Source organism: Onychostruthus taczanowskii, unplaced genomic scaffold (assembly GCF_017590055.1).
Source record: "Onychostruthus taczanowskii isolate IOZ18803 unplaced genomic scaffold, ASM1759005v1 scaffold5, whole genome shotgun sequence".
Taxonomy (NCBI): domain Eukaryota; kingdom Metazoa; phylum Chordata; class Aves; order Passeriformes; family Passeridae; genus Onychostruthus; species Onychostruthus taczanowskii.
Genome location: NW_024502568.1, coordinates 17,104,121 through 17,129,611, shown reverse-complemented (window position 1 = coordinate 17,129,611; position 25,491 = coordinate 17,104,121). Strand labels below are relative to the sequence as shown.

The window sequence follows — 25,491 nt, the reverse complement described above, 5'->3', positions numbered from 1 at the left end:
TGCAGCTTGCCAATGTGGGATGTAAAACCTGAATGGGAATTTGGACAAAGATGGGAAGTAAAACTGTTTCCCTCCCCTCCTCAGATCCAAAAGCGTGGCACTCCGACCTGTTAAAGTGTAGGCCGGCATCCTGCTCCCCCAGGAATGGTGGAAGCATTTTGGGGGTCTGGGTTGTTGTCTTTGGACAGCAACAAGGGGGAAAAACAACAAGCAAGCCTTATGTTTGCAGCGGTGTTGAGTTTTACAGCTCCATGTTGATCGGGGAGTGCAGTTTTCAGCACAGAATTCCTGGACAAAGCACAATTTTTCCCGCGGCCCGCGGCCGCGCCGATCTCCGAGATGTGACTGTGGTGTATTCTCTGCCTTCATGCGATGTAGACTCCAACCAAGCTCTCACATTTCAACCTCATCTCTGGTTTAGCTGTGTCCTCACCACCAGAAGAACCACTCTGCTGCTCAGCCCCAGCGGGGCAGTGGCCAGAAACCTCCCAAAAATCAGGCCCAGCCTTTAAGCACCTCCAGCTCACAGGGTCCAGGCCATGGGACAACCCCTCATTGTCACCTTGGAAAGGTCTCACCCAAAGGTACAAAACCCAACCCCAAAAGAGACCCATCCCAATCAGGATTGTTGGCCTTTGCCATGGGTTAGTATTTTTTTCTAACAGTCTTTGGAAAACCTCTCCACTGCTGCAGAAGGCACCAGGAGATGTCCAGGCTGCAGCACTGCTTGGAAGGAGCTGAAATTGGAAATGCTATTTATTTATTAAGCTGCTCAGATGGGTTTCCCACCTTACTATAATTTATATATTGATCTATTAATTGTACTCAGTAATTGAAACACTTTGGGGAGAGATGTGAATCAGATTTTTCCTAATTTGGTTTGGTTTTTTTTGCAATGGCACTTAAAGTTTTGCTCTGACTTATAAACTGCAACTTTTCCTTCAAGTATTTGCTACTACCATTAAACTTGCATCTAAAATGACCATTGGTGGAAAAATTCCTCATGCTAGAAGTGGCCAGGAAGTGGGAATCTTGTCTTTTGTTTTGGTTTGGGATTTTTCCCTAAGGATTTCAGATAATTTGAGTGTCATGTGACAAACTGGGTTTGAAATTGCATCCCCTGTAGCAGCAAGAAGGTATAAACTCTTCAGCCTTTAGGTGCAAGGACAGTGATCATTAATTTCACAGATTAAAAATTTGGGGAAGTGTTTTTCTTTTTCACTGTTTCTCCTCTTAGCTCAGCATCCAATTTACTCCTGAGAGAAAACTGGAGGAAAATAACCTATTTTTTTTCCCCTCAAAGAGCAAGAAAAGCAAATTAAAATGTGAATGGAAATGCAGAAGATGCCTATGGCCAGCTCAATATTTGCAGTAAACCTTCAAGAGGGCTACGAGCTCTTGCACAGAAGCAAATCCTGAAATCCTCTGGTAGGAGTCGAAGGATTAGGAAGGTGATCCAGTACACCAGGAAGGAAGTGCCATTGTTTCATGTGGAAAAAATCCCATATTTCTGTGTATTTTATATTGTTTTTAACTAAAATATAGAACTGTTTACAAGGCAACCCACACATCATGGCATAGAAACCCAAATATTTCCAAACTAAAAAAACTTTTTTTTTTTTTTTAAGCAGAAAGGAATCAAAAAAAAAGGGCAGAAAGGAAAATACAGCAGTACTCATTATAAAAAAAAAGATTAATAACTAATGCACTCCTACATGCTAACAGGCCTAGTGTTTGGGGTTTTTAAAAGAAATTAAACCAAGCATCTCTCCATGGCAATCAACTCCCAAACCCTCAGTGCCACCCCTCAGTAGCTTTGTGTGTGCAGGGACCCCGAGTGATCCAGAGCTCCTGGAATCAGGGGAAAAGAGGGAGGAAACTCCAACTGGAGAAACAAAGAGCTCAAAGGGAAAGTTCTCACGGCGTGTTCTGTACATGTCCAGGCTATTTTCTTAAGAAGTTGCAAATTTTTAATTTTTTACATTTTTTTAAACCTGGGGAAAGCTGACATTACCATAGAGTCTTGCTTCCAACTGACATCTCGTGTTCTCTGGTACCCTCCGATGTACTTTGTAATAAAATGTTTTTGCAAGTGTGTAAAATGTATCATAATTGTATTGCCTTTAGAATCACTCAGGCTCAGGTTAGATAGACACCAAGAGGAAAAAAAAAAACCTAATTCTTTAGAGCTTTTAGTTTAATGTGACAGAGCTATTTTCACCCTCATGTGGAAGATCTTGGAGGTTCTAATGAGGAAAATGGGTTTTTATTTTCAATGTGGCTTTGCTGGATTCACTGGCAGTCCCCTGCACTTCATACACTGATTTTCTAGCTGCACTTCTCCCATCTCCTGCTTCAAAATACTTTTTAGCCAATAAATACTGCAGTGATTTTATATCCCTTGCTCTTTGCTGAGTCCTTATAATTTCCACACAGCAACAGTTGCATTCTTTGGTTTAGAACTAGGAGGAAAACACTATTCCTGTGAGTAGCACTTGGTTCCTTAAAGATGAAAAACAAAAATAACTGTAAAAATACTTTTAAAAAACCAGGATAAAGTGAAAAAAAAAGAAAAAAAACATGATTAAAACTGGAAAATCATACCATGGGTACAAAGTGTTTGCTTTTTCTTGCTTAAAATGCAAAACCACTGTCCATGCCTTGATTTCACTCAATGTTTTAAAGGTTAAATCACTCTTTCCCTATCAAATAGGGTAATTTTTCATTAACTTCCCAACCACGTCAGCTGTTAGATTACACCAGGACCACATATTATATATTGCTGCTGGAAGTGAGCTGGAATTGAACCAGAATTCCACTAAAAATCCAACTGCACCAACACCATTCTGTCTGGGAGAACAAAAGGGACCTGCATGAAGATTTTTAATATTCCATAAAAGCCATCAGTGGTTCATTAAAATAACTGGAGTGCTACAAATGTGTTCATTTGTTTAGGTGAGTGCAGCTCATTGCCATAAATGTTGGTAGGGAATGCAACAGGGATGGTTTGACAACACAAAAAAAGCTCAGTATTAGTGATGGAGTAAAATCACGGCCACCATCCAAATATCACTTCAGTTTCAGTGAAATTAGCTTGCAATATGTAATTTTAAATGATTTCTAAAGAGAAGAAAGCATGTGACTCAATAAAGCAAAATATTTTTACATGGAAGAAGTCTGGTGAAGAAAATTAGGTTTTCTGCCCCAGATCTTGGAATCCATGAAGCCTGACCTGGGCAGATTTTAAGGCACAGGAAGATAATTTACACCCAGATTCAACTCCTGAATAAGAAACTGCAGCCCCAGAGGCCCCCTGTGACCATCAATAACTCTGATTTCAGGCTTGCACCTGTATTTTACATCCTTCTGGAGAGGCCTCAGCCTGGAGGTGCTGAGATGGACAATCCAGAATGGTGACTGATTGATTGATTGATTGATTATCCAGAGCTCCCCATCAGTGCCACTCTGCTCTACACAACCCTATCACTCTCCTTGTGTCAGGTGTCACCTGCACCCCACAGAGATCCCCCTTCTCAATCTCCTTCCAGAAACCTCAGATTCCACAAATACCCTTTTTCTCCTTCTGATGGCTCCTGCACCATTTCTCTTCTGGTTTCACCTCATCTTCATCCCAGAGCACAGAGGGGAAAGCAGCAAAGTGGAGAAGATTCCACTCATCAGCAACACCACCAAGTCCTGTCCTGTGCTTCCCACTCACACACCCTAAAACCCAAAATCAGCCATTTTCCCTGCTCACAGGAGTCAGGGGTCACTGACTTTGTTTCCCATACACCTTTAGATGTTTTCCAGAGCCACTCTCCTTAAGGACACTCTTGGAAGTTAATACCACAGGAACATGGAATGGTTTGGATGGAAGGGACCTTAGAGACCATCCCATTCCAACCCCAACCTTCCCCTAGGCCAGGAGATTTCCTCTCAGAAATTACAGAGCTTGGTTTCCTTTGGGAACGAGGCACATCCCAAGCTGCTGACACGAGGAGAAGGAGCAGCCATGGATCATTCTGGAGTGCCACCAAGGCTGCTCTGCCCTGATTTACAGGAGGAGGCCGAGATGTTCCCTCACATGGAACCCAACGTTGTCCAAAAGGCACCAGGAAAGGAAAGAGAAGGTTTAAAACCATCCTTCCAAAGGCTTAAGGAAGTTTGCTCAATTTACTTTTTCTTCAGGCAACGTGTTCTTCAGTAAGAAAGGTTTTGTGGTTTTTTTTCAGGTGATTTCTCCCTGGGCCAGGAGCAGCAGCAGCTCAAAATGAACCTAAACCAGGCAGTTTGGAGCAGCAGGACAGCTCAGCACCCTCAGAGGCTGCATCCTGTACTAATAATAGAATCATTATATAAAATAAATATTAATAATATTAAAATCTTCTACTCAGAAAATGGATCACGTAAAAACCACCAGTGAGACTTAGAGAGAGAAAAATAGTCCAAACCAACGAGGATTAAAAATGCTTTTGCCAACAGAAGTATTGTCAAATCAGATTTTAAACTTATAATTTATACTTCATTTTACGTAATATCTGGTTCTTCTCCCTGCAGCTGGTCTCTTATTTCAAGGAAATTCTCCTCTGAAGGTATAGGACAAAACTTGCTCAAGATTTTATCAAGGAACTCACATTTAAGGAAGAAAAAAAAACCAAATGTGCAAAGCCAAAGGAAACCATTGGAGAATCCTTCCAGTTCAATGCTGCAGAAAAGGCTCATCCTCTAATTAAAACCTCTCACTTGAGCACTTAAATCCTTGACATTCCTCCACTGCTCATAAACTGCATTATGCAACATCAGGTTTTGGATGGAAATGGTGTCACTAAGTATTTTTCCAGGGAGAAAACATGCCAACTTTAGGACACCAACACAGTTATATTTAGAGAATAAAAAATTGGTTTTGCCCTGTATTTTACTTGTTTTAAATAAATTATCATCAACTCTGTCAGATATTTCAAATTCCTTCCTTCCAGTCACCCGGTATGGTTAGTTCTCTACTACAGGTAAAACTGAAAAAAAGCAATGTCACTGCATAATTTCAGCCCAAATCTGATGTAAGAGAGGTCAGGCTGGGCTTCCTAATTATTATTATTATTAATTTTATTGCTCTTACTTTGCTGACACCACAAAAATGAGTTGTGGCTGGTTATTTAACAGGGGAATCTCCTCAGCAAAGGCTGCACTGTAAGGTAGGAGTAAGTACTCATTAAAAGTACCCTGAAATCTCAGTGTTCATTAGCTGATTATAGAGGCTGTGCGTGAGGGATTGCAGGCTGTGCTCAACAGCACAATACAGATCTTTAATATCACTGCTCTGAGTTCAAACACACACACACGTTTTCAAATCTACTCTGCTAACTGCAAAAGGCATAATTAACGTTTTTAAATATCACCTGAACCACCTTCATCAAAACAATAATTAACTCCCATTCAGCCTGAAACTGAGGAAGTTCAAATAACACACAAGTCCTTCAACTTCCCTGCACTGCTGCACCCCAGCAATATTCCCAGAATGGAATATTCTGTAGGAATGTTTTGCTTGGAACCATTTCCCCACAGAGGCTGTGGATTCCCATCCCTGGAATGTCCAAAGCCAGGCTGGACAGGGCTTGGAGCAGCCTGGCATAGTGGAAGTGTCCCTGCCCATGGCAAGGGTGGAATAAAATGAGCTTCAAGGTCCTTCCAAGCCAAACCATCCTGGAATTCTGTGACTGCTTGCTCCAGCAATGGATCTGGAGATCCATTATCCCTTCCTTACAAGTGATACAAGTGGGAGACCAAAACTAAGCCAGTGGATGATGCACCAAAGACAAAATGAAAATTGCAGCAGATTTGCCAACACGAGCACCCCCAGATACCAAGGAAATGGGCAGCAGGAGGTCAGGAAGAAGTTCTGAGGACACAGAGCTCTGTGTCAAAAATCACTGTGTGTAAAAGTAAAATATCACTGTGTGCAACTACAGGGAGGATTTAAATTGGGAAGAAAAGAGGAGATCAGAAAACCAAGTTACTGATGGACTCATCTATCTGACTAACAATTAACCACATGGTAAGAAATCAGCGCATTGAGCCAGACTGACCCAAATTGATGCAGAACTGAGGGACAAGTGCTCAGACACAGCACAAACCTGGCTCACTTCGACCAGCTCCCTGCAGAGATCAGCTGCCAGCTGCAGACAGCTAAGAAAGAACACAAGAGAAAGGCAAGCACACAGGGAGGCCCCCAAAAACACACTCAGATCTATCCCCATCTCAGATATCAACAAGCTTCTCTATTTTTTTTCATTATTTAGCCCAATAATTAATTAATTAATGTGGAAAAATTCAAGTGTAAGGCTTTAAAATCACAGTGCTAAGTCAATAGGGTCACTTGCATCAGTCCTTCCTCTAAACAATTTTGGGCTCTGTTCTTCAGTCATTTGAACACTCACCTTGGCTATCTCAGTTTAAGTCAAAAAGACAAGTAAATGCTTGTAAAGCAGTAACAACAGCCAAGTCTCATTTCCACACTTCTCAGCTGGCTAATTACCAATACTACATCATTTTGGTGCACATAGATATCAATCCTGGCTAATCACCTGCTCACAGATATTTTTCAAGCTTTTTTTTTTGCTCTTTCCCTGCGTCAACCACAGCAAAATTACCAGGCAGTGCTTTCCAGCTTCCTGAGCACACAGAGAGAGGAGGTTTTGATTGCTTTGGGTCACCTGGGATTGCAATGCCATTACAGGCAGGTTCAGGGAGATGTGACAGAGGTGTTTGAGTTTACTTACAATGAGCTCTGAGTCCCGTCCCATGGAAATCACAGTTCTGTTCACTGTCCTCAGCAGGTTCTCCATGATGATCTGCACATGGCGTTGTGTGGGGCCCTGAGGACGAGGAATAAATCAGTGATAGCCACAAACAACAGACAGCAACACAACTGGACCATTTGTGCTGCCTTTCCCACCTGTCTGGTGGAAATTAAATAACACATCACTTGCTGTTGATCACGAGGAGGGAATGGCTTTAACCAAGTGATATTTTGGTAATACATGTTTCTGATAAATTAAAATGTGCTGTTACAATGTCAATGGAACTGCAGCTCATGACATTTAGTTACCTATTAATTTTCTTCCCCCAAGACATTTTTCCAACACCAAACCCCCACAGGCATTACCAGCCTGGGGGAGGGGGAGCTGTTCTGCAAGAGCTCAATTAAAAGGAAGAGAAAAGCAAAACAAAACTTTCATTAAGGAACTGCCAATTTCAGTCAATATCAAAAGCAATCTACCACTACTTTCAAAAGAGTTAAAAGGAAATATTTACTCCAAGCAGATTTTAAGGACAAATCCAGAAATCTCACACATAATGATGGGCAAAAAACAAAGCCACAAACACCACAAGGAGAAAGAAACAGATGAGCTTTGCTACCATCTTTTACTTTATGGATGAAAAATAGATTTGCATATTTGAAGGACGACCCACCACCAACACAAACCCACCCAGGAGCTGGTCCTGCTGCCAGGATCAGCCTGGGAGAGGGTGGAGCTGCAGGTGAGCCCCTACCACGGAGAGAAAAGCAGCCAGCAAAGAGAGACAGGAGCAGCCAAGCTGCCAGAACCAAATTCCTCCTGTAAAACAACTCCCTCTCTGAAGCAGCCACACAGAGCTACCTCCAAAAACAAACAAAACCCGAGCAAAACCCCAAAAAAACCCAATTAAATAAGATACCAGAGGGGATGTGAGTAGCTGACCCCTGAGGTCCTTTCCAGCTGAATTAGTGTATGATTTTACATAGCACTGAAGGTTCAGGCAGCAGCAGCAGCCCAAATTTCAGGAGAGCATCAAATCACTGCAGCTCTCTGGCAAAGCAACAATATTTGTATGTTTGTTGAGGTCAAGAGAAAGCAGAAAAGAGGATATTATGCAAAAAAAGGGATATTACACATGCTGCACGTCTGGGAACCATGTCAGCAACAATACAACTCAAATGCACATTTCCCAAAATGCCCATGGGAGAAAAGAAAAACCACCAAAACACATTTTCCACCTGGAAAAGGCCAGGCACAGTAAACGGGGAAGGTTTAATGCCTAAGGACATTTATTTCTTCACTATCTAACCAGAAAAGCTGTACTGGATGTGTCTCAGACAGAACAAGTGCTGTGCTGGATGTGACGTGTGAGATGCCACACAACAAACACATCATCACTGGAGAACTGAGAGTTAGAAAAGGCTGGTTAGGAGGTTATAAAAAAGAAAAATAAAAATCTAAAGCTTCAGGAGTCACCTGCTTAATTCACTTTACTAAAACAATTTCTGTGAAGCGTTACTCATCGCAGAGCCAGCCCACACTCACCACATCTTTCTTGTAGAGCACTTCCAGGATGTTACTCAGCAACTGGCAGCAAGCCTCCAAATCTTCTTGTCTCTCCAAGTGATACTTGAGCTGGTCTGTCATTGTTGGCAGCAAGATTTCCCTGCAGTCTGCACACAAAACACGAGGTTACAAACACAGCTTTCAAGGCCTCCAGGCTGATGTGCTTCAGTGCTTACATAAGACAGAAAAATATCGGGAAAAATAAATTAACTTCCAGCTTTTCAACCCAAGCCTCACCTCACCTTAAAAACTTCTGCCTCTGAACTGCTCCAACCTTTGACCATTTGGTGCTATTAAAAACTAAAAAATCCCCTTCCTTGCTCAAGTACTCAGACTGCTCCTACATGGAGGGAATCACCAAGTTAAAATTAATTCTTAATTATCCATATAAATGTCAGCCCAGTGAACAGCTTGGCTCTGCAGATCTGCCCCAAAGATGCTCTGTGATCACAGCCTTGTGCCTCTGCATTTGGGAAACTTCAGGATATGCTCCCTGAATTTTGGGCTAACATGGTAAGGCAATAGCAGATGAAGCAGAACCCCACAGGGCAGAGGGGTCGTGTAATGTGAACAGTCCCCAAACACAGGGGAGGGGAAGAAGCCCAAAGCCCAGCTGCTGAGCACTCCAGGAAAGGCACAGAACATGTCTTTGCAGAGCCTGTGAGGTGAATCAGTCTCTAATAACTTTAAAAGCCCCTAATTAGAGGGCTGAGAATGTTCCACAGTCCTGCTGAGCCCCACTGGCAGGGAGGGGGCAAAGATCAGTTGAATGTCTGAGTCACCTCTGAGTTCCACTGCGGTGCTGGAGCTGCTCTCATCAACGGAGGAGGCAGTAAAGCTGCATTTCTGAGAAAGGGAAAACTGATTATTGGTCCCAGTGCTTGGTCTGGAATGACACAACCAGCACAGAACACTGTTCCCTTGGGTGGAGCTGACAGGGCCCCTCAGCTCCCACCTGGGGCTGCTGAGAAACATGGGGGGAAACAAAACGGGCTGGGAACTCCACAAAATCATCCCAAGGGGGAGGAGGAGCAGCTGAGGGAGCTGGGGGGGCTCAGTCAGGAGAAAAGGAGGCTCAGGGGGATCTTCTGGCTCTGCTAACTCCCTGACAGGAGAGAATATTGAATATTTTGGCAGTGAGAACCTTCAGCAGAAAGATGGGGATCAGGAAAGATCAGTGTTCAGCCCAGAGAGGAGAAGATTCTGGGGAGACCTTAGAGCCTGTTCTGGACCCTAAAGGGACTCCAGGAGAGCTGGACAGGGACCTGGGACAAGACATGGAGCAAGAGGACACAGGGAATGGCTCCCACTGCCAGAGGGCAGGGATGGTTGGGAGATTGGGAAGGAATTGTTCCCTGGGAGGGTGGGCAGGGATCCAGGGTGCCCAGAGCAGCTGTGGCTGCCCCTGGATCCCTGGCAGTGCCCAAGGCCAGGCTGGAGCAGCCTGGGACAGTGGAAGGTGTCCCTGCCATGGCAGGGGTGGGATGGGATGAGCTTTAAGATCCCTTCCAACTCAAACCATGCCATGGCTCTGTGATGCTCCAACCAGCCCAGAGCTGTGGTGACACTCCCTAGACCAAGATGAGATTTTTCAGTGCCTTTTTTGCTATGAGCTGTTGTGAAGAGCACTGAGCTGCTGCACTCTGGGAGCTCAGAGGAGCAAAGGTGAACCCTCATCACCCTGCCTGCCACAAACACCCCCAGCCCTGATTAATGGGGAACCTTTGTGGTCCAGAACACCACATCCTGCTCCCAAGGCAGCTCAGGATCTGCTGCACAGTGATCACAGACAGTGCAATTCCACCTCTGTTCTAGAGCAAAGCCCAGCCCGTGGTGATTTAATGCCAGAGGGAATCAAACATTCATCTGTAGCAAAGGATGCCCAGCTGGAATTACCAATTAGCAGCACCCAAGGAAAGCCTTCAGTGAGCTCTGCTGAAGGTGAATACACACCATAAATTTGTGTCAATAAAAACATTTTGTTTCCTGGGACACTGATAAATCCATTTATTTTATGGCTCATTTAGTTCATGTGGCCAAAAACCTTAACCTGTGCTCAGTAGTTTTGTTTCCACTCCACAGCCTGTGAGTTGAGTCATAACTGAACAGTAAGAACTCCTAAAAATGCTGGGTGTTGTCTACTAATATTCAACAGGCTCAAATTCCTCATGGAAAAAACCCTGGATTTTCTCTTTCGAACTCCAGCAGCTCCACAGCTCACTTGGCAATCAGCTGGAAGTCATTTGGAAAACAAAGCAACAGCAAACCCAAACATCTCCATAGGACAAAACAAATCAGACAAATCACTGTTTACATAAACCAAAATCTTGATGCTTGCAAGGACAGGACACTTCATTTAACTCCCAACCATGAGCACTGAAAATATCCACTAAATTATTATTAAACTGCTCCACACTCAGGGAGAAATTATATTTATGCCTTTTTGTTTAATTTTTTAGTGGAGTGAAAATTATATATATAAGATTATGTTATTGTATGGTGGTAGGGATAAATCTTATTTATATATTCATTTACAATTCAAGACATTCAAAGTATTTATATATTAATTTACCTCTACTTTACTATATGGAAAAATTATTTATTTATATAATTACTACATGTTCCTGTTTTTGTTTATAAACATCAACAAAATAAATTTTAAGACTATGTTTTAAACTATTATATTACTATTAAACTATTACTATTTTAACTATTATATTACTTTTTTTTTGAAGATACACAAACCCCACCACAGTCTCCATTCTGATCCAAGGTCCCAAACTCTCCAGACTTCCCAGTGAATCATCCAACACTTAACAACATCACTAAATCAAAATGCTTCAGCAAACTGCTTCACACACTCCCCTCTCACCCCCAAATCCTTCAAGCCTCACAAATTCATGTATTTTGAATTTTAATTCCTCTGGAGACACAAATAAATCTTCCTTGATCTCTCAAAGCACAGAATTAGAGCCTTTTTTCTCCACCAGAAAAAGGCTGATGAAATTTTCTGTGCATTTGCCAGCCTTCCCTAAGTCCACAATCCTGCAGTGCATATCGCTTTTAGAAAAGAAAACCTCATTTTTGCAACAGGATCCAGGATTAGTTGACAGCTTATATGGAAGTATTCCCTATCAGTTTAAAATTCCTCAATCAGTGAGAAGGAGGAGGGGCAGCCAGCAACATTTTAGTAATGAACTCCAACCCACAGAGCGAGGGACGGGAAAATCTAAATTTTAAAAAGGCTGTGGATAGAGGTTTGATTTATTTTCAAGTGAATTTGAATGTTTACAAAACTTCAGAGAATGATCAGAATGAAGAATTATGGTGAGAAGATGAGAGGGATGGAGCCCCTCTCCCCTTTAACAGAGCCTGGATGTGGCACTGGGTGCCAGGGTTTAGTTGAGGGGTTGGGGCTGGGCTGGACTCCATGGTCCTGAAGGTCTCTTCCAACCCAGTGATTCAGTGAATTCCTGTGAGGACAGGCTGGGAGAGCTGGGGGTGCTCACCTGGAGAGGAGAAGGTTCCAGGGAGAGCTCAGAGCCCTGCCAGGGCCTGAAGAGGCTCCAGGAGAGCTGGAGAGGGACTGGGGACAAGGCATAGAGGGACAGGACACAGGGAATGGCTCCCACTGCCAGAGGGCAGGGATGGATGGCATATTGGGAAGGAATTCCTGGCTGGGATGGAATTCCCAGAGCAGCTGTGGCTGGCCCTGGATCCCTGGCAGGGCCCAAGGCCAGGTTGGGACCCTGGGGTTGGAGCAGCCTGGGACAGTGGAAGGTGTCCCTGCCGTGGCAGGGGTGGGATTTAAGGGCCCTCCCAACCCAACCCAGTCTGGGATTCTGTGACACCAATGGCAAGAGAAACTTTTAAGGCCACACTTGGTTTACTGAATAAAAACCCCCAGCCATGGGAACCCCAGAGTGGTTTGGGTCAGTGCAGGTGCCTGGAATCCCCACCCCAGCCCAACCAAAGGCTGCTGGATTTAGGACATTCCTAACAGGCAGTGACAGGAAAACCCAGCTGAGGAGCCTCCTGATAAGATCTCAGAGCCATTAAGCAGCACCGATCTGTCAGCAAACCTGCCCTGGGCCCTGATTAATCACCCTCCCATTAACACAGATCCATTTGGATTTCTCAGCAGCTCAATAATGTTGGACTGCACCATTCCCTGCACCTGAAGGGATGAGTTTGGGAGTAAGGTTTATAAAACAAAGCAGCCACACACAATTCCTACCTCTCCCTCTGAAAATGGAACTGCTTCAATAAGGGAGGGCAAAGATTAATATGGTAAATGCACCATAGCCTTTCTCAGGAGTGTGTTTCACACTCAGTTTCTTGTTTTAGCTGAGTTATCTCCATTTCTTGCTCCCAAGGAGAGTAAAGGATGATCCCTGATATTACTGACTTCTGCCCCAAAGTCCTGGCAACCGGAGAGCAGCCAGGAGAAGGGAAAATGATTATGAGCTGAGAATGAATGAAGCAAATGAGTAACACTGATTAGGGCACAGCTCTAGCCAGGAAACATTAAATTATTCTTGGGGACACCATTTTACCCAGGCCCCAACACCAGCAACTGCACTTGCATTCCTCCTTTCCCTTCTTGAAAATCCAGCAATTCAGGGCTGAATAATTTCAAATCATTTCAGAGGCGAAGATAAAGTCTGGACTTGCTGTTTCCACCAAATTTCTGTACATGGTGACACAGGTGGTTAACTGTTTTTCAGAGATTATAAGAGTGGTATAAACCATCACAATGCCAAAACACCAAGCTTTTTTAAACCGGAACCAGAAAAATTTGTTTTATCAGCACTCAGCAGTCTCAGTTTTTGTGATCTGAGAGCAGAATCCTTCCAAATCTCCTTTCCCACTGAAGCAGTGACTATTTGCTCCCTCATTACCTTCCCTGACAGCACACAAACACTTTGCTGGGGTCAGTTTAACCTGCAGCCAGCCTGAAAAAGAATCAAGTGTTTCACCTCCAAGGAGGAAATCTGTAGGACAAGTGGCTGAGCTTATCTTTCACTGGCCCATTAATGGGAAAGCAGAAAATAACAAGGCATGGATGAACAGCACCCTTTGAAAAGTTTCTGCTTTTCTTCAGCCAGGGAACAGCTCCAAGGCACAGAGGACATCCAAAACCTCCATTCCCCCCATATGAGTCCACAAAAGCTGCATTGATGATTTTTGATAAACCCCAATACAAAGTTACAACAGAGCCCAATAACCTGGCTGCTTTGTGCCCTTTTAAAATAACAAATCCCAAGCTTTTTGTAATTTTGCACTTTCACTTCTTCACCATTTGTAACATGCAGTGTCAATTAGGATTTTCCTCATGCCCAAGGCCAGGCTGGATGGGATTGGAGCAAAATGGGATAGTTGAAGGTGCCTGAGGGAATTGGAAAAACAAATTCCCACAGACACTGAAGAGTTTGATCTGCAGCCTTGGAAGAAGCTTGGGTTGATGTAAAAATACAATACACAGATATTAAGCAGAAAAATCAACTTGTGTTTCTATAGCTGTAAGTAAGAATATGCCTTAAGTAAGTGAGAAACTGCACTGATAAGATGGTGAAGGGTTTATAGTGCAGGGGTGGGGTTGTATGGAATTACTGAGAGTTTAGAAGTTATAACAGAAGCAGATGGGTGCCTGTGAGAGAGAAGCCCATTGGACAAAAGCATCCTCAGTGCAGCAGGAGTGAGTAAAGGTGATGGGTGAGAAAAGCAAAATAAACCCTGTGGCAACTGTCCATTGGGTTAGAAAGTTCTGTATTGCCTTGTAACAAAGAACTTGTGACTGCTCTTGAGCTGTGGCCAAATGCTTGATCCTCTAAAATCTCACAGCCTCTGAGACTGGTGTTTGTCTGAGCAATAAATCATTCTTAGCCTGAAAATAGTCCCATCCCTTCGAGTTCTGGACGCTGAGAATTTCAGACTTTCTGTGCTGCCAGGCACTGACCCCCAGGAGAACTCTGCATTGACCTGAGGCTGTAGAGAAGGCTTCCAAAATTGACTGACAGCACTGGGAGTGTGGGTGTGGAGTTGAGTATAAGTGCAGAACATCACAGAGTGGAAGATGTGGAGTTTGGGGTTTTCGAATACAGCAATATATATGGGGCAAGGTGGAGGTTTTAGGGCAGAAGCTGGTCCTTCCTCTTCACCTTCTTCTCCATGGGTTTGGGTGGCATTTTGTAATTGGACAGAAAAGTGCAATGCAGCGTTCAAGTGATCAGTTATTAGGTTAAAAGTGAAAATAATGTAGGTGTCATTTCTTAATTGGACAGTTTATCCTTAAAAGACCTTGTAACGAGAGATAGTTGGCCATTTTGTAGTTGTTAAGTGAAATACTGCAGAACTCACTGCTGTGAGACTCTGATGAGAAATAAACACGTGAGTCTTTATGTGAACTGTCCTCTCAAGTCCCTTCAATCCCAGCCTCCACAGAGGAGGAAAAAGGAACCCAAAAAACGAGCAATCCCTCCATTATTAGTGGTGGCAATGATAGGTGCCCACCAAGCCAAGGGCAGCACTGGATGGGCTTTAAGGTCCCTTCCCACCCTCACCACTCTTGGGTTTTGGTTTTCCATCTCATCCTTCCAATGGAACACCCTCAGTGTGTCCCAGGCTCCACAGGGACGGCAGGAGGGAGCAGGCAGGGGACAGGGACAGGGAGCAAGGGCTGGGATTCTGCCTGCTCACCGTGCTGGGTGAAGAGGTCGCTGTGCACGATCTCGATCAGGCAGTAGAGCTTCTGGATGGTCAAACGGCTCACGGGCACGTTCAGGATGAACTCGGTGAAGAGCTTGCTGCACACACAGGGAAAGCAAAAATCCATTAAACAAAAGCAAAAATCCACTACATAATCCACCCAAAAACCCATTAAAAATCCATGGAAGAACAATCATCCATGAAGAACCTGACACACAACTTCCTGCTCTTGGATGAGCAAATTTTTTTGTTTTGAGATATCAAAAAAAACCAACCAGAGAATCATGACTAGTTTTCAACAATTTTTTTCAGTTTTTCATGTAATTTCTTTTGTCCCCTCCCTTTTATCTCAGTTTTAGATTCTTTGTCCATGTTACACTCACGGTTTTAAGTTCCAAGTTTTCCTTGCCTGTGATTCACATCAATCAGCACATTCGTGATTATAGACACCAAAAATAAGGTGATAATTAACATTGTAAGCTACCAACACAAAAATTAATAATTAAAAAACACAAAAAATTGACATTTTAGGATAAGGTACCATCACACACATCAGCTGAGCTCTCACCTAGTATTGTCAAGACCCTTCAATAATTTTTCATCCCCTCCTAAGATCTTGGGTTCTTTGCTTTTCCTACTGAGAATTAAGTCAACCTCTATTTAAATAATCCCAGTATTTAAATGCAATTTCTATTGTTAATACCATAGAAAAAATGTAATATTTGGGCTAAAACAGGCCAAGTCCTGCATTTTCCTTATTTTTTTCCCAGGAATTTTGCTGTCACATACCAAAATTATTATTTAGTCCAGAAACTCTACAATTCAGATTTCCTATGCCCAGGGAAGTGTAGATGTAAAACAATTCACAGTCCCCAGGCAAGAAGAAGGTAAATTCCAGGCTCCTCAGGCCACTGGAACATTGGACTAAGATTATATTTGTTTATTTTACCCCTGCTTTATCTCTTTTCCTCCTTCTGACATAAAGACCATAAAAATAAAGCCAGACAAAATTTAGAAGGGTTTGTGCAGTAAAATCAGATTTCAAATGTTTTTTTCAGTTTGTAACAGCACCACAAAAAATAAAATTATATTTTTCTCTTTAAGCTAAAGTTCTGCTGAAATACCATTTTTTTTTGGTTTTTCCACTTTTTTTTTTTTCTTAAATATCCTGTTATTGTCCTTTTTATTTACTAACAACACTGCCATGTTTATGACCTACTGAGACATCGATCCGGCAACTGAATCGCTGAATTATTTATTATTTTATTATTTAGAGGAAATTTAAACTTCAAAGATTGAAGCATCGTGGTCCAGCTTAAGAGTTTTGATGGCAGCTGCCTGATGAATAACTCTTGCTAATGGTTTGTACTGCAAAGTTTGTCAGGTATTTGTTAGACATTATTTTTAAAAAACAGGCTCTTTGTGTAAGCCTTAAAAATACCTGCAAGGAACAAAAAAAATGCAATAAAGACAAAGTGATAAAACTTCTCAGGTGATCCGTATTTCACTGTCTCAGTATATATTTCTATATTTTTATATATTTTTGTATCTTTATATGTAATAGTAAGATGTAGAAATGAAATATGCAGTGAATGTTCTTATGCTTATATATATTACATGTATTTTATATATTTGTGTGCATATTTTATATATATATCTTTATAAAATAAAATTAGCACTCCACACTTAATTAACTCTACTCACCTGAGTTCCTTTGGATCAAACACTAATTTCACATCATTGACAATTGCTGGCAAGTATTTAAGTGCTGCACCCTAAAAAGAAAACACCAAAAAAACCCAAATTAACACAATTAAAGAGTTTAAAGGTGATGCAAAGACTGCGAGAATCATCCACAAGGAGGTGGCTTGGGTTTCACCATTTGCTGTGACACCTGAGCTGAAACTCAGCAAAAATTCAACTTTTAACTGATTTAAAATAAGACAGAGACATGAAATGTTGATAAACTGGGGAAACTAGACCAAAAGCAGAGATTTATAAGCTCCTTCCAACATTTTATAGAAACCTTTTGGTTCCTCCAATCCCTTTATCCCCATCTTCTGTTGAGCACTTTCTCATCCTCCTCCTCAGCCATGCTGGAGTTGTTTGGGTTTAATTTTCACTCCACTGCTTAAAAATTAAACAAAAACCCTAATTAGCATTTTTCCCCTGCAGTAAATTCTTGGTAGCCACTCATGAAACACTGGCTCTTCCCAATTCCCCTTGAACTCACAGCTGCCACTGCACAGCACATGAAAGAGCTCGGAAGATACAAACAGATGTTTAATATTTTAACTGTTTGTAGGGATTTTTACTCATTTTATCTTTTTCTTAGAAACAATTCGTAGGTATTGCATGCACTGAGCACCAGACTAGGGAAAAAACTCAGTAATTGAAACAGAAACCAGAACAGCCAACTTCTCTGTCCCACCTTATGTTTTATCAATTAAATCAAATTGTTTGCTAACAGGTGTATTTTTGCCTGAGAATGAGAAGAGGCAGGGTTGGATGGGATATTGGGAATTAGGAATTGTTCCCTGGGAGGATGGGGAGGGGCTGGGATGGAACTCTCAGAGCAGCTGTGGCTGCCCCTGGATCCCTGGCAGTGCCCAAGGCCAGGCTGGACACTGGGACAGGGGAAGGTGTCCCTGCCATGGCTGGGGTGGCACCGGCTGAATTTTCAGATCTTTCCAACCCAACCCCCTCTGTCACTCTGTGATGTGAGAAATGATTGTCATTTACACCCCCCAGCCTGGACACACATTTATTTCCCATCCCAGGTGGTTTTTGCAGGTAGAAGAGCCACAGGAGGAGAACAGTCTTGAGGAGCCAACACAAACCCGATTCCTTTCTTACCCAAGAGCTCCCCTTTCCTGCCACAACCCCTGTCACTCCACACCCAACCCCTGAGCTCTCAAAAGCAACAAATGAATGCTTTGGTGACACCCAAGGGGAACCTCAAGAGGCCACCAAGGCAGAGACCCCTCCCCAAAGGGACCCCCCCAGCCTGTCCCGGGGCTGGATGCAGATTTCAGCATCCAGTTCTCAGTCACAATCCACTGAGGCTGTCAAGCTGGACCATCAACCATCCCACATCTGCTGGAAGGACTCCTGAGCTGGGTGGGGACCCTGGAATTCTGCAAAGGGAGCTGTGATGGGTGAGGGCTCTAATGACCAGTTAGGAACCACAGGCAGGAACGGGGGGGTTTATTTGCTGATCATTCACATGCACGGAGCCATAAATGTTTAGTAACACATCTTAAAAGGGAGCTTGCATTTTATATCTTGAATTAAAATTTCACACCCGGCGTAAAAATTAACACTTGAATAGCTCTCGTGAAATACTGTGGGGTAAAACTATTTACAACAGACATTTACAGCTTGGAGCTGCAACAATTAGCAGTAACTGAGGGTCCACTTTATAGACAAACCAATTAAAGTTGAATCCTGGAGATTTAAAGAAGATTGTGGAAATACATTTCCCAATTTCCCACCTCAGCTGGCTCAATTATGTCACGAGATGATCAGACTATGAGGCTGTGCAGCCCCGTGATTAAATCTGTATTTGTCCAAGCCAAAGGGCTACTAAAATAATTTTTTATTGGTATTAAATCACGTAGAAGAGCAGCTCTTGTTGTAGATCTTACTCTGTTCAAGCTGCAGCTGAAGTAGATTTTCTGTGAGCAGCAGCTCCATTGCAATGCTGGTTATTCCCAGGACACTGCAATGCATAAATGAGGAATATGAAATACAGCAGATAAAAACCCCTGCTCCTGTCTTTCCACAGAAGATTAGGAAAAAACAAATAAGCATCTGGTTTGAGGGGTTTTTCTGCCATTTAAAGAAATTAAATTAATTAATTTTCACTCTTGATCAGCACTGGACAAAAGTCCCAATTCCTCATTTCCACAAAAAACACACAGCAAACGAAGCCCAAAATCTTAATTCCATGGTTACACAGGGATGCCTTAACTACTTGAAAATTCCAAGCAGCATTAAAAAAACACAGTAGTGAGGAACCTCAGTGTTCACTCCAACAGTTTTCTGCAGTAATTTCCCTGAGATCACACGAGAAGCACACCCAAAGCTGGCAAGATCAGTCTCACACACACACTCAATAATTACACACAGTTTCAAGCTGGGCTGCAATAAAAATCTGAGTGCCCCAAGGGGCTTCTCTCTTTGTGCAAAACCAGTGACAAATTATTCCCACTCTTATCAAATCACAAAATCAGTCATTTCCAGTACTACAAAGCACACAAATACAGCAGCAAAGAGGAAGGATGAAAAAGAGTGAAAGCAGCAATGAGCCAGTGTGTGGCATAAATAATGGATATATTCTCCCTGAGTTGAATTTCCTCGTACACTCACTGCTCTGTTGGCTGTGGGGTGTTATTGGGATTTTATTTTTTTGCCCAGGCTGTGATTCACATGGCTCAGCACGACACCAGCAAGGCCATGGCAGCCTGCAGCAAGCTCAGAGATGTTGTGGCTCATCCTCTACATCCCAACCACACAAACACACATTGATTTCCCCTTCCTGAACACCACAGCCGTGTGTAAAAGGAATTATTCCACAGAAAGCATGGGAAGAACCATGAGCTGACATTCCCTCTGAGGAGGAACTGCCAAGAGAAGCCATGGAGCTGCTCAGTGCCTCAAGGATACCTTTAAAAACTGTGAAAAAGGCAATTAACTGGGCCAAGAAACACAACTCACTAAGTGAAAATACTCAGGGCCACAAAAGTCAAGGCTTTGCCTTAAATGGAATAAATTAAGCAATATTGATGGGCACAGCTCTCTGCACAGCCAACGCAGGGATGGCAATTCCCAGGATTTATCCTTCCAGGGACTAATTGCAACTCATTCCCTAAATCATCCCAGCCTGCTCTCTGTCTGGAGCAGGACCCTTTGATAAATTTCAGATAAATTCATTGATGGGCTCCTAATGACTTCACAGCTAATTGTGTTCTCAACTTCTCCACAACTGGCAGCCAAATCACGTTGGTGTGGAAGGAACAAATGCAGTGTTGGTATCAAAAGATCATTTGAGTGCAAAAACCCTTCAGATGTGATAAAAAAAAGCCAGAATGAGTAATATCAGCAGCAATGGAATTGTTATTTCCAGCAGTGGCCCCTCTGAACATCAATTAATTTAACAGCTAATTGTGTTCTCCTGAGCTTGTCCAGAGCTGGCAGGGAAATCAGGTTTGTGTGGAAGGAACCAACTCAGTGTGGGTATCAAAAGATCATTTGAGGGGAAAAAAACCCTTCAAAAAGGCCAGAATAAATGAGATCAGGAGCAAGAATTATTATTGCCAACAGTGGCCCCTCTGCACACCAATGAAGAGTCCCCTGCACTGCCCACACTGCTCTTTTCTCACTGATCATTTCCAGACAGGAATTGAACCAAAAATGGGTAAAGAATGGGACCTACCATGAGGAGAATGAGCACATTGACCAGACCTAAAAGTTCAAAGAGTTTTATGGCTAAACGTTTATCTGAATTATTTATCCTGATTCTCCTAAAGGAATTTTTCCTGCAGTTTTTTGCTGGGTGGGGAAAGCCTCAAAAAACTTTACTTTGACATTTGCATTTTTAAATAAGAGTAAGCTTAATTTATTTATTGGGACAGAATGTGGCCCAGCTTCTAAAACTACCAGGAGGAACTGCTTTCAAGGAAATTTCCAGAGTTTTTTATTTCTTCACAAAATGATGAGAGGACAAGTAAAAGCCTTTTCTTTGTGTCATCAGGCAAATAAAAACACATTAAAATAAGACAGGGAAACCTTTCTAAGTACCTTAAAGTATTTCTGATCTAATTTTGGATAACAGAAAAATGAGTTTTACTCATTTACTTTTGTTTGTTACACAGTTGAGAATATGGTGAGATCTCTTAATACAAAAGTGAAATCACCTGTGTGATAAATACAGTAGGTCACTGGTGAGTGAAAAGCAAGCAGGACAGAAAAAGAATCTTGTAACAATGGAAAATTATCCCATTCTTGGGTTTATAAATGGAACGACAAAAAAAAAGTGTCACAAAAGCTTCTCTGCAGTAGCTGTTTAAATAAAAACTAACTTAAGGTTGTCATTAGATTGACCAAATGACATTTGCAAAGTATTTAACAAAATGCATTCTGAGCAGAACACCACAGCTTTTTTTTCTGGGGTTTAAGTTCAGCTCATTGTAGTCCATAAAATAAAAAAAAAAAATCCTTAATTTAAAACTGTCATTTTCCAAAGCCATTTGTTTCCATCAGCAAGCCTGGCCTCCAAATTAAGCACAAAAACCCTGTGCCAAATACATGGCATTCTTCTGAACTCTTTTGTTTGACAAAGCATTAAATTTGTTTCACCCGACTCCATTTGAGAACATGATTTCAATGTTAATTTTCATCTTTTGTGCCATTTAACAAAGCACCTCCCTTCCACCCCAGCATTATCTTAGGTGCTATTCCATTAAACTCATCCAAACCAAACGAAGCCCAGTCAGCAGCTGCACCAAACAACATCCAGGAGCACCCAAACTCTATTTGAGATTTGCCCCAGACTAGAGCAGCCCACAAACTAAAGCAGTTTTTATCCCAGTTGTAAAGCAGCACCTCTGGCACTAAATTCAGTGTAAAACAGCCCCATTCCAGGCCAAAAACCAGCCCCATTCCAGGCCAAAAACCAGCCCAAAGCACAATCACAAATAAATATCTTTTGGAGATACTTCCCACACAGGTTCCAAGAGACACTAAAACCTCAGTCCACAGTTGCATTTTGTTACTCAACTCATCTGATGCTGAAAAAGAATTCCACGTGTTGGGAAAGCCCTGCAGATTAACACAGTCTCTTGTTTTCTTCTCAGGCACTTATTTTTCCCTGCCTTCATTTAAATACATTTCTGTGGATTTAGTAATAAATGTTTAATATTCAAGTACAGACTGGACGCTGAGAAATGTGTTAGAAGTGAGCAGAATTCTTAAGAACCCACAGGCACGGGATAATTCACATTAAAAAATTATCTCATCTTCCAGACCAGCTCTCTGTGGCCTCACACAGGATGATTTTATACACCAAAAAGTGCTCACACCTCCTTAATTCAGATTATTCAGAGCTTCCAGTCTTTTCCCAGCCATCCTGAACAAAATCAGGACACCAAATATAAATATTAGAAGGGCCCTGATGTTTTTTGGTTTTGTTTTGCTTTTGTTAAGGTTGGGATTGAAAGTGTTTGAGATGATATTTAGTGTTTAGACTTAGATGTTTATTATTTTTATTTACATTTTAGTTTTACAAGTAACGAATTCTACAGCATTCTATTAACAAGCTACAAAATGCCTAACTATCTTTCTCTGTAAGGTCTTTTAAGGTTAAACTGTTTAATTAAGAAATGACACTTAAATTATTTTCACTTTTAACCCAATAACCAGTCCCTTGTACCCCCACTAAGCAGACTTTTCTGTTTAATTCCAAAATACCACCCAAAGCCATGAAGCAGGTGGAGAAGGTGAAGAACAAGGACCAACCTCTGCCCTGAAACCTCCATCTTTCTTTATGTGTATTACTGTACTCTAAACCCTTTTATGTGTATTACTGTACTCTAAACCCTTTTCTTTATGTGTATTACTGTATTCTAAACCCTTAAACTCTGAGTTTCCCACCCTGTGACATCACACACATCTATCCAAACTCCACACCCACAATCCCAGTGCTGTCATTCCATTTTGGAAGCTTCTCCACAGCCTCAGGTCAATGCAGTGTTCTCCTGGGAGTCAGTGCCTGGCAGCACAGAAAGTCTGAAATTCTCAGTATCCAGGGTTCCAACATCTCCCCCTCTTATTTGAATTATTGTTTTGACAGTTTTGGTAAATTTTTGTCGGATATATTGAAGTAGATAAGGTATTTGTGTTTTGATAGTTAAATATCGGTTTTAGGTTGATTGATGGGTAGGATTGTGTTATTTAAGGTAAATAATGAAGTAATAAGGTATGAGTATGATATCTGATTTAGTTTTATAATTTTTATTTAAAGGTTTTCTGTTGTTTTTTTCTTAATTTTGTTTTGGGATAGGTTAAATGTAATTAAAATTTTAATGGTTTTATATTTTGTATGAAAATTGGAATAGCAATATGATTTATATAATGTTTTTGTTAATAAGGTTTTGTTATATTAATTTTGAATATTATGGTTTTATTTGATTATTATGATGATTTTTATAATTTTTGTACTGGTATAAAAATTTAGTTTATAGCTTTTTGTGGGTGAAATATAAGATGTTAGCTGTAGATTAGAAGTTTTGTGTAACTTATGTTTGCTGAGGAGGGTCCAGCTCCCTCCACTGCAGGAGGAGCTTCTGCATCTCCCAAGGGATGCAGGAATCCCTGACTAAGGAATATCTGCACTTCCATCCACACTTTTATCCATCACTTCAGCAGGAGAAGGTTAAGGACATAATCATCATGCACCAATTAGCAGAAAGGAGGAATAAACCCAGGAAAGGCTCAGCACACTTGTAACCATGAAAAATGCATGCACACACCAAATGCTGCTCACCTTACTGCAGCAGGTTTAACCCTCAAAGTGAGGATTGGAAAACCAAGTGGAACCTCCCCTTGCCAAGGTATTGAGAGCTAGCATGAGAGGGGAATTGTTGTTTTTGAGGGAACAGCCACAGCATGCCAGCTCAAATCACTGCCTGGACTTCCCTCTCCAGCCTGGGCAGCCCCACACCTCGAAAAGCAGGAAAAGGCAGCCCTGAAATGTGTGTCTCCACTGAAACACCAAAAAAAAATCCCTAAAATTTTATTTAATTAACTAAAAAAAGAAACTTAACTTCTGTGTTGTTTTGAATATTTAGCAGGAAAAGGCAGCCCTGAAATGTGTGTCTCCACTGAAACACCAAAAAAAAAATCCCTAAAATTTTATTTAATTAACTAAAAAAAAAAACACCTAACTTCTTCTGCGTTGTTTTGAACATTGTCATTTTCAGCAGTTCACCTTCCCAAATTCAAGCCCACAGGAATGATTATGACCTGCACTGAAGTGGCTTTCAGTTGTTCTTGCACCTTATTAATTCCAACACATTTGCTTTTCATTTTCAGCAGTTCACCTTCCCAAATTCAAGCCCACAGGAATGATTATGACCTGCAGTGTCATGACCTTTCAGTTGTTCTTGCACCTAATTAATTCCAACACATTTGAGTATATAAAAGACAAAAGAAATCAGGTATAAGCACCAGCAGAGTGCTAGCAAAGCTCTGCTCAAACCACATCCCAAAATCATATGGAATTTTACCTATTTACTGCAAAAATCCATTGCTGAAGTAGTACAAGTCAATTTAAAAACAGCCTTTTAATGTTTAAAATATATATATATAAACACCCTATAAATTTTCCCCTATCCAAGACTTTTTGAACAGCCACAATCCTAAAAGAGGTACAAATTCCAAGCCTCTTTCTGTGCCCTACAGCCTTAAATCGTTGTACAATTCTGAGAGTTTTCTTTTGAGGAAACTTTTTTTCTTCCCATGCATGGCACCCAAAGCCTTAAAAACTCAAATTAAAATAAAATTAAAAGCAAAATATTAAACAACTACAGTCAACAGCAACTCATCAGCTTCCACAAGGACATAAATATTTGAATAGATAAAGAGGAATTCTTGCTAAGAACACAAGACTGCAGTCTTTCATTCTGTGTCAGCTTGAAGGCTACTCCCCCAGCAGACAGGGAAAAAAATCCAGTCTACCCAGCCCAAAAAGTTGGGAACATCTCAGAAAGTTTCCAGTGGCAGTTCTGCTCCGTGGTGATAAAGTGTAAAGGAAAATTCCAGTTTTTGCAAGGAGAAATGGGAACAGTGGGATGTGTGAAAGAAGCATCTGCCCTGTTTAATGTAAAGCACCTTAATTTTCTGTGTAGGTCTTTGCAACTTCTTATCTCTCTCCAAACACACTTATTTTGTCTACACTTATTTAGCTTCCCCAATATTTATAAAAATCAGTGAAAAAAAGCCTGAAACTGCTACACAGCAAGATCTGCTGATCTTCCTGCACAACACAGGGACCTGGGGACTTATTTGTTTAAAATCATTCATTTTCCAGAAAACTTCAGCAAAGTATCCAACAGCACCAGAAATCCAGACTGGTTTGGGATGGGAGGGACTCAAAGATCTTTAGCCATTCCCTGTGTCATGTCCCTGCAGGCCTTGTCCCCAGTCCCTCTCCAGCTCTCCTGGAGCCCCTCCAGGCCCTGGCAGGGCTCTGAGCTCTCCTGGAGCTGCTCCTCTCCAGGTGAGCACCCCCAGCTCTCCCAGCCAGGCTCCATGGGAGGGATGCTCCAGCCTTTGGAGCATCTCCTTGCCCCCAGAACCCCTCCCTGTGCCCAGCCCTGCTCCCCAGCAGTGCCCCACGAGATGCCAGCTGTGGTTCCTG

The 25,491-nt window shown here is 41.9% G+C and overlaps 1 protein-coding gene across 3 annotated transcripts in view; it reads right to left on the bottom strand.

Annotated features, from left to right (window-relative positions):
* Positions 1-25,491, bottom strand: part of DOCK1 (dedicator of cytokinesis 1) — a 266,426-nt gene that overhangs the window by 172,622 nt on the left and 68,313 nt on the right. For all 3 annotated transcript variants that reach the window (XM_041415304.1, XM_041415302.1, XM_041415305.1), the window contains exons 24-27: positions 16,776-16,846; positions 15,063-15,169; positions 8,343-8,470; positions 6,777-6,872 (exon numbers count right to left, since the gene is read on the bottom strand). In XM_041415304.1, the coding sequence (XP_041271238.1) occupies positions 6,777-6,872; positions 8,343-8,470; positions 15,063-15,169; positions 16,776-16,846 (402 nt within the window). The remainder of the gene's footprint in view (positions 1-6,776; positions 6,873-8,342; positions 8,471-15,062; positions 15,170-16,775; positions 16,847-25,491) is intronic.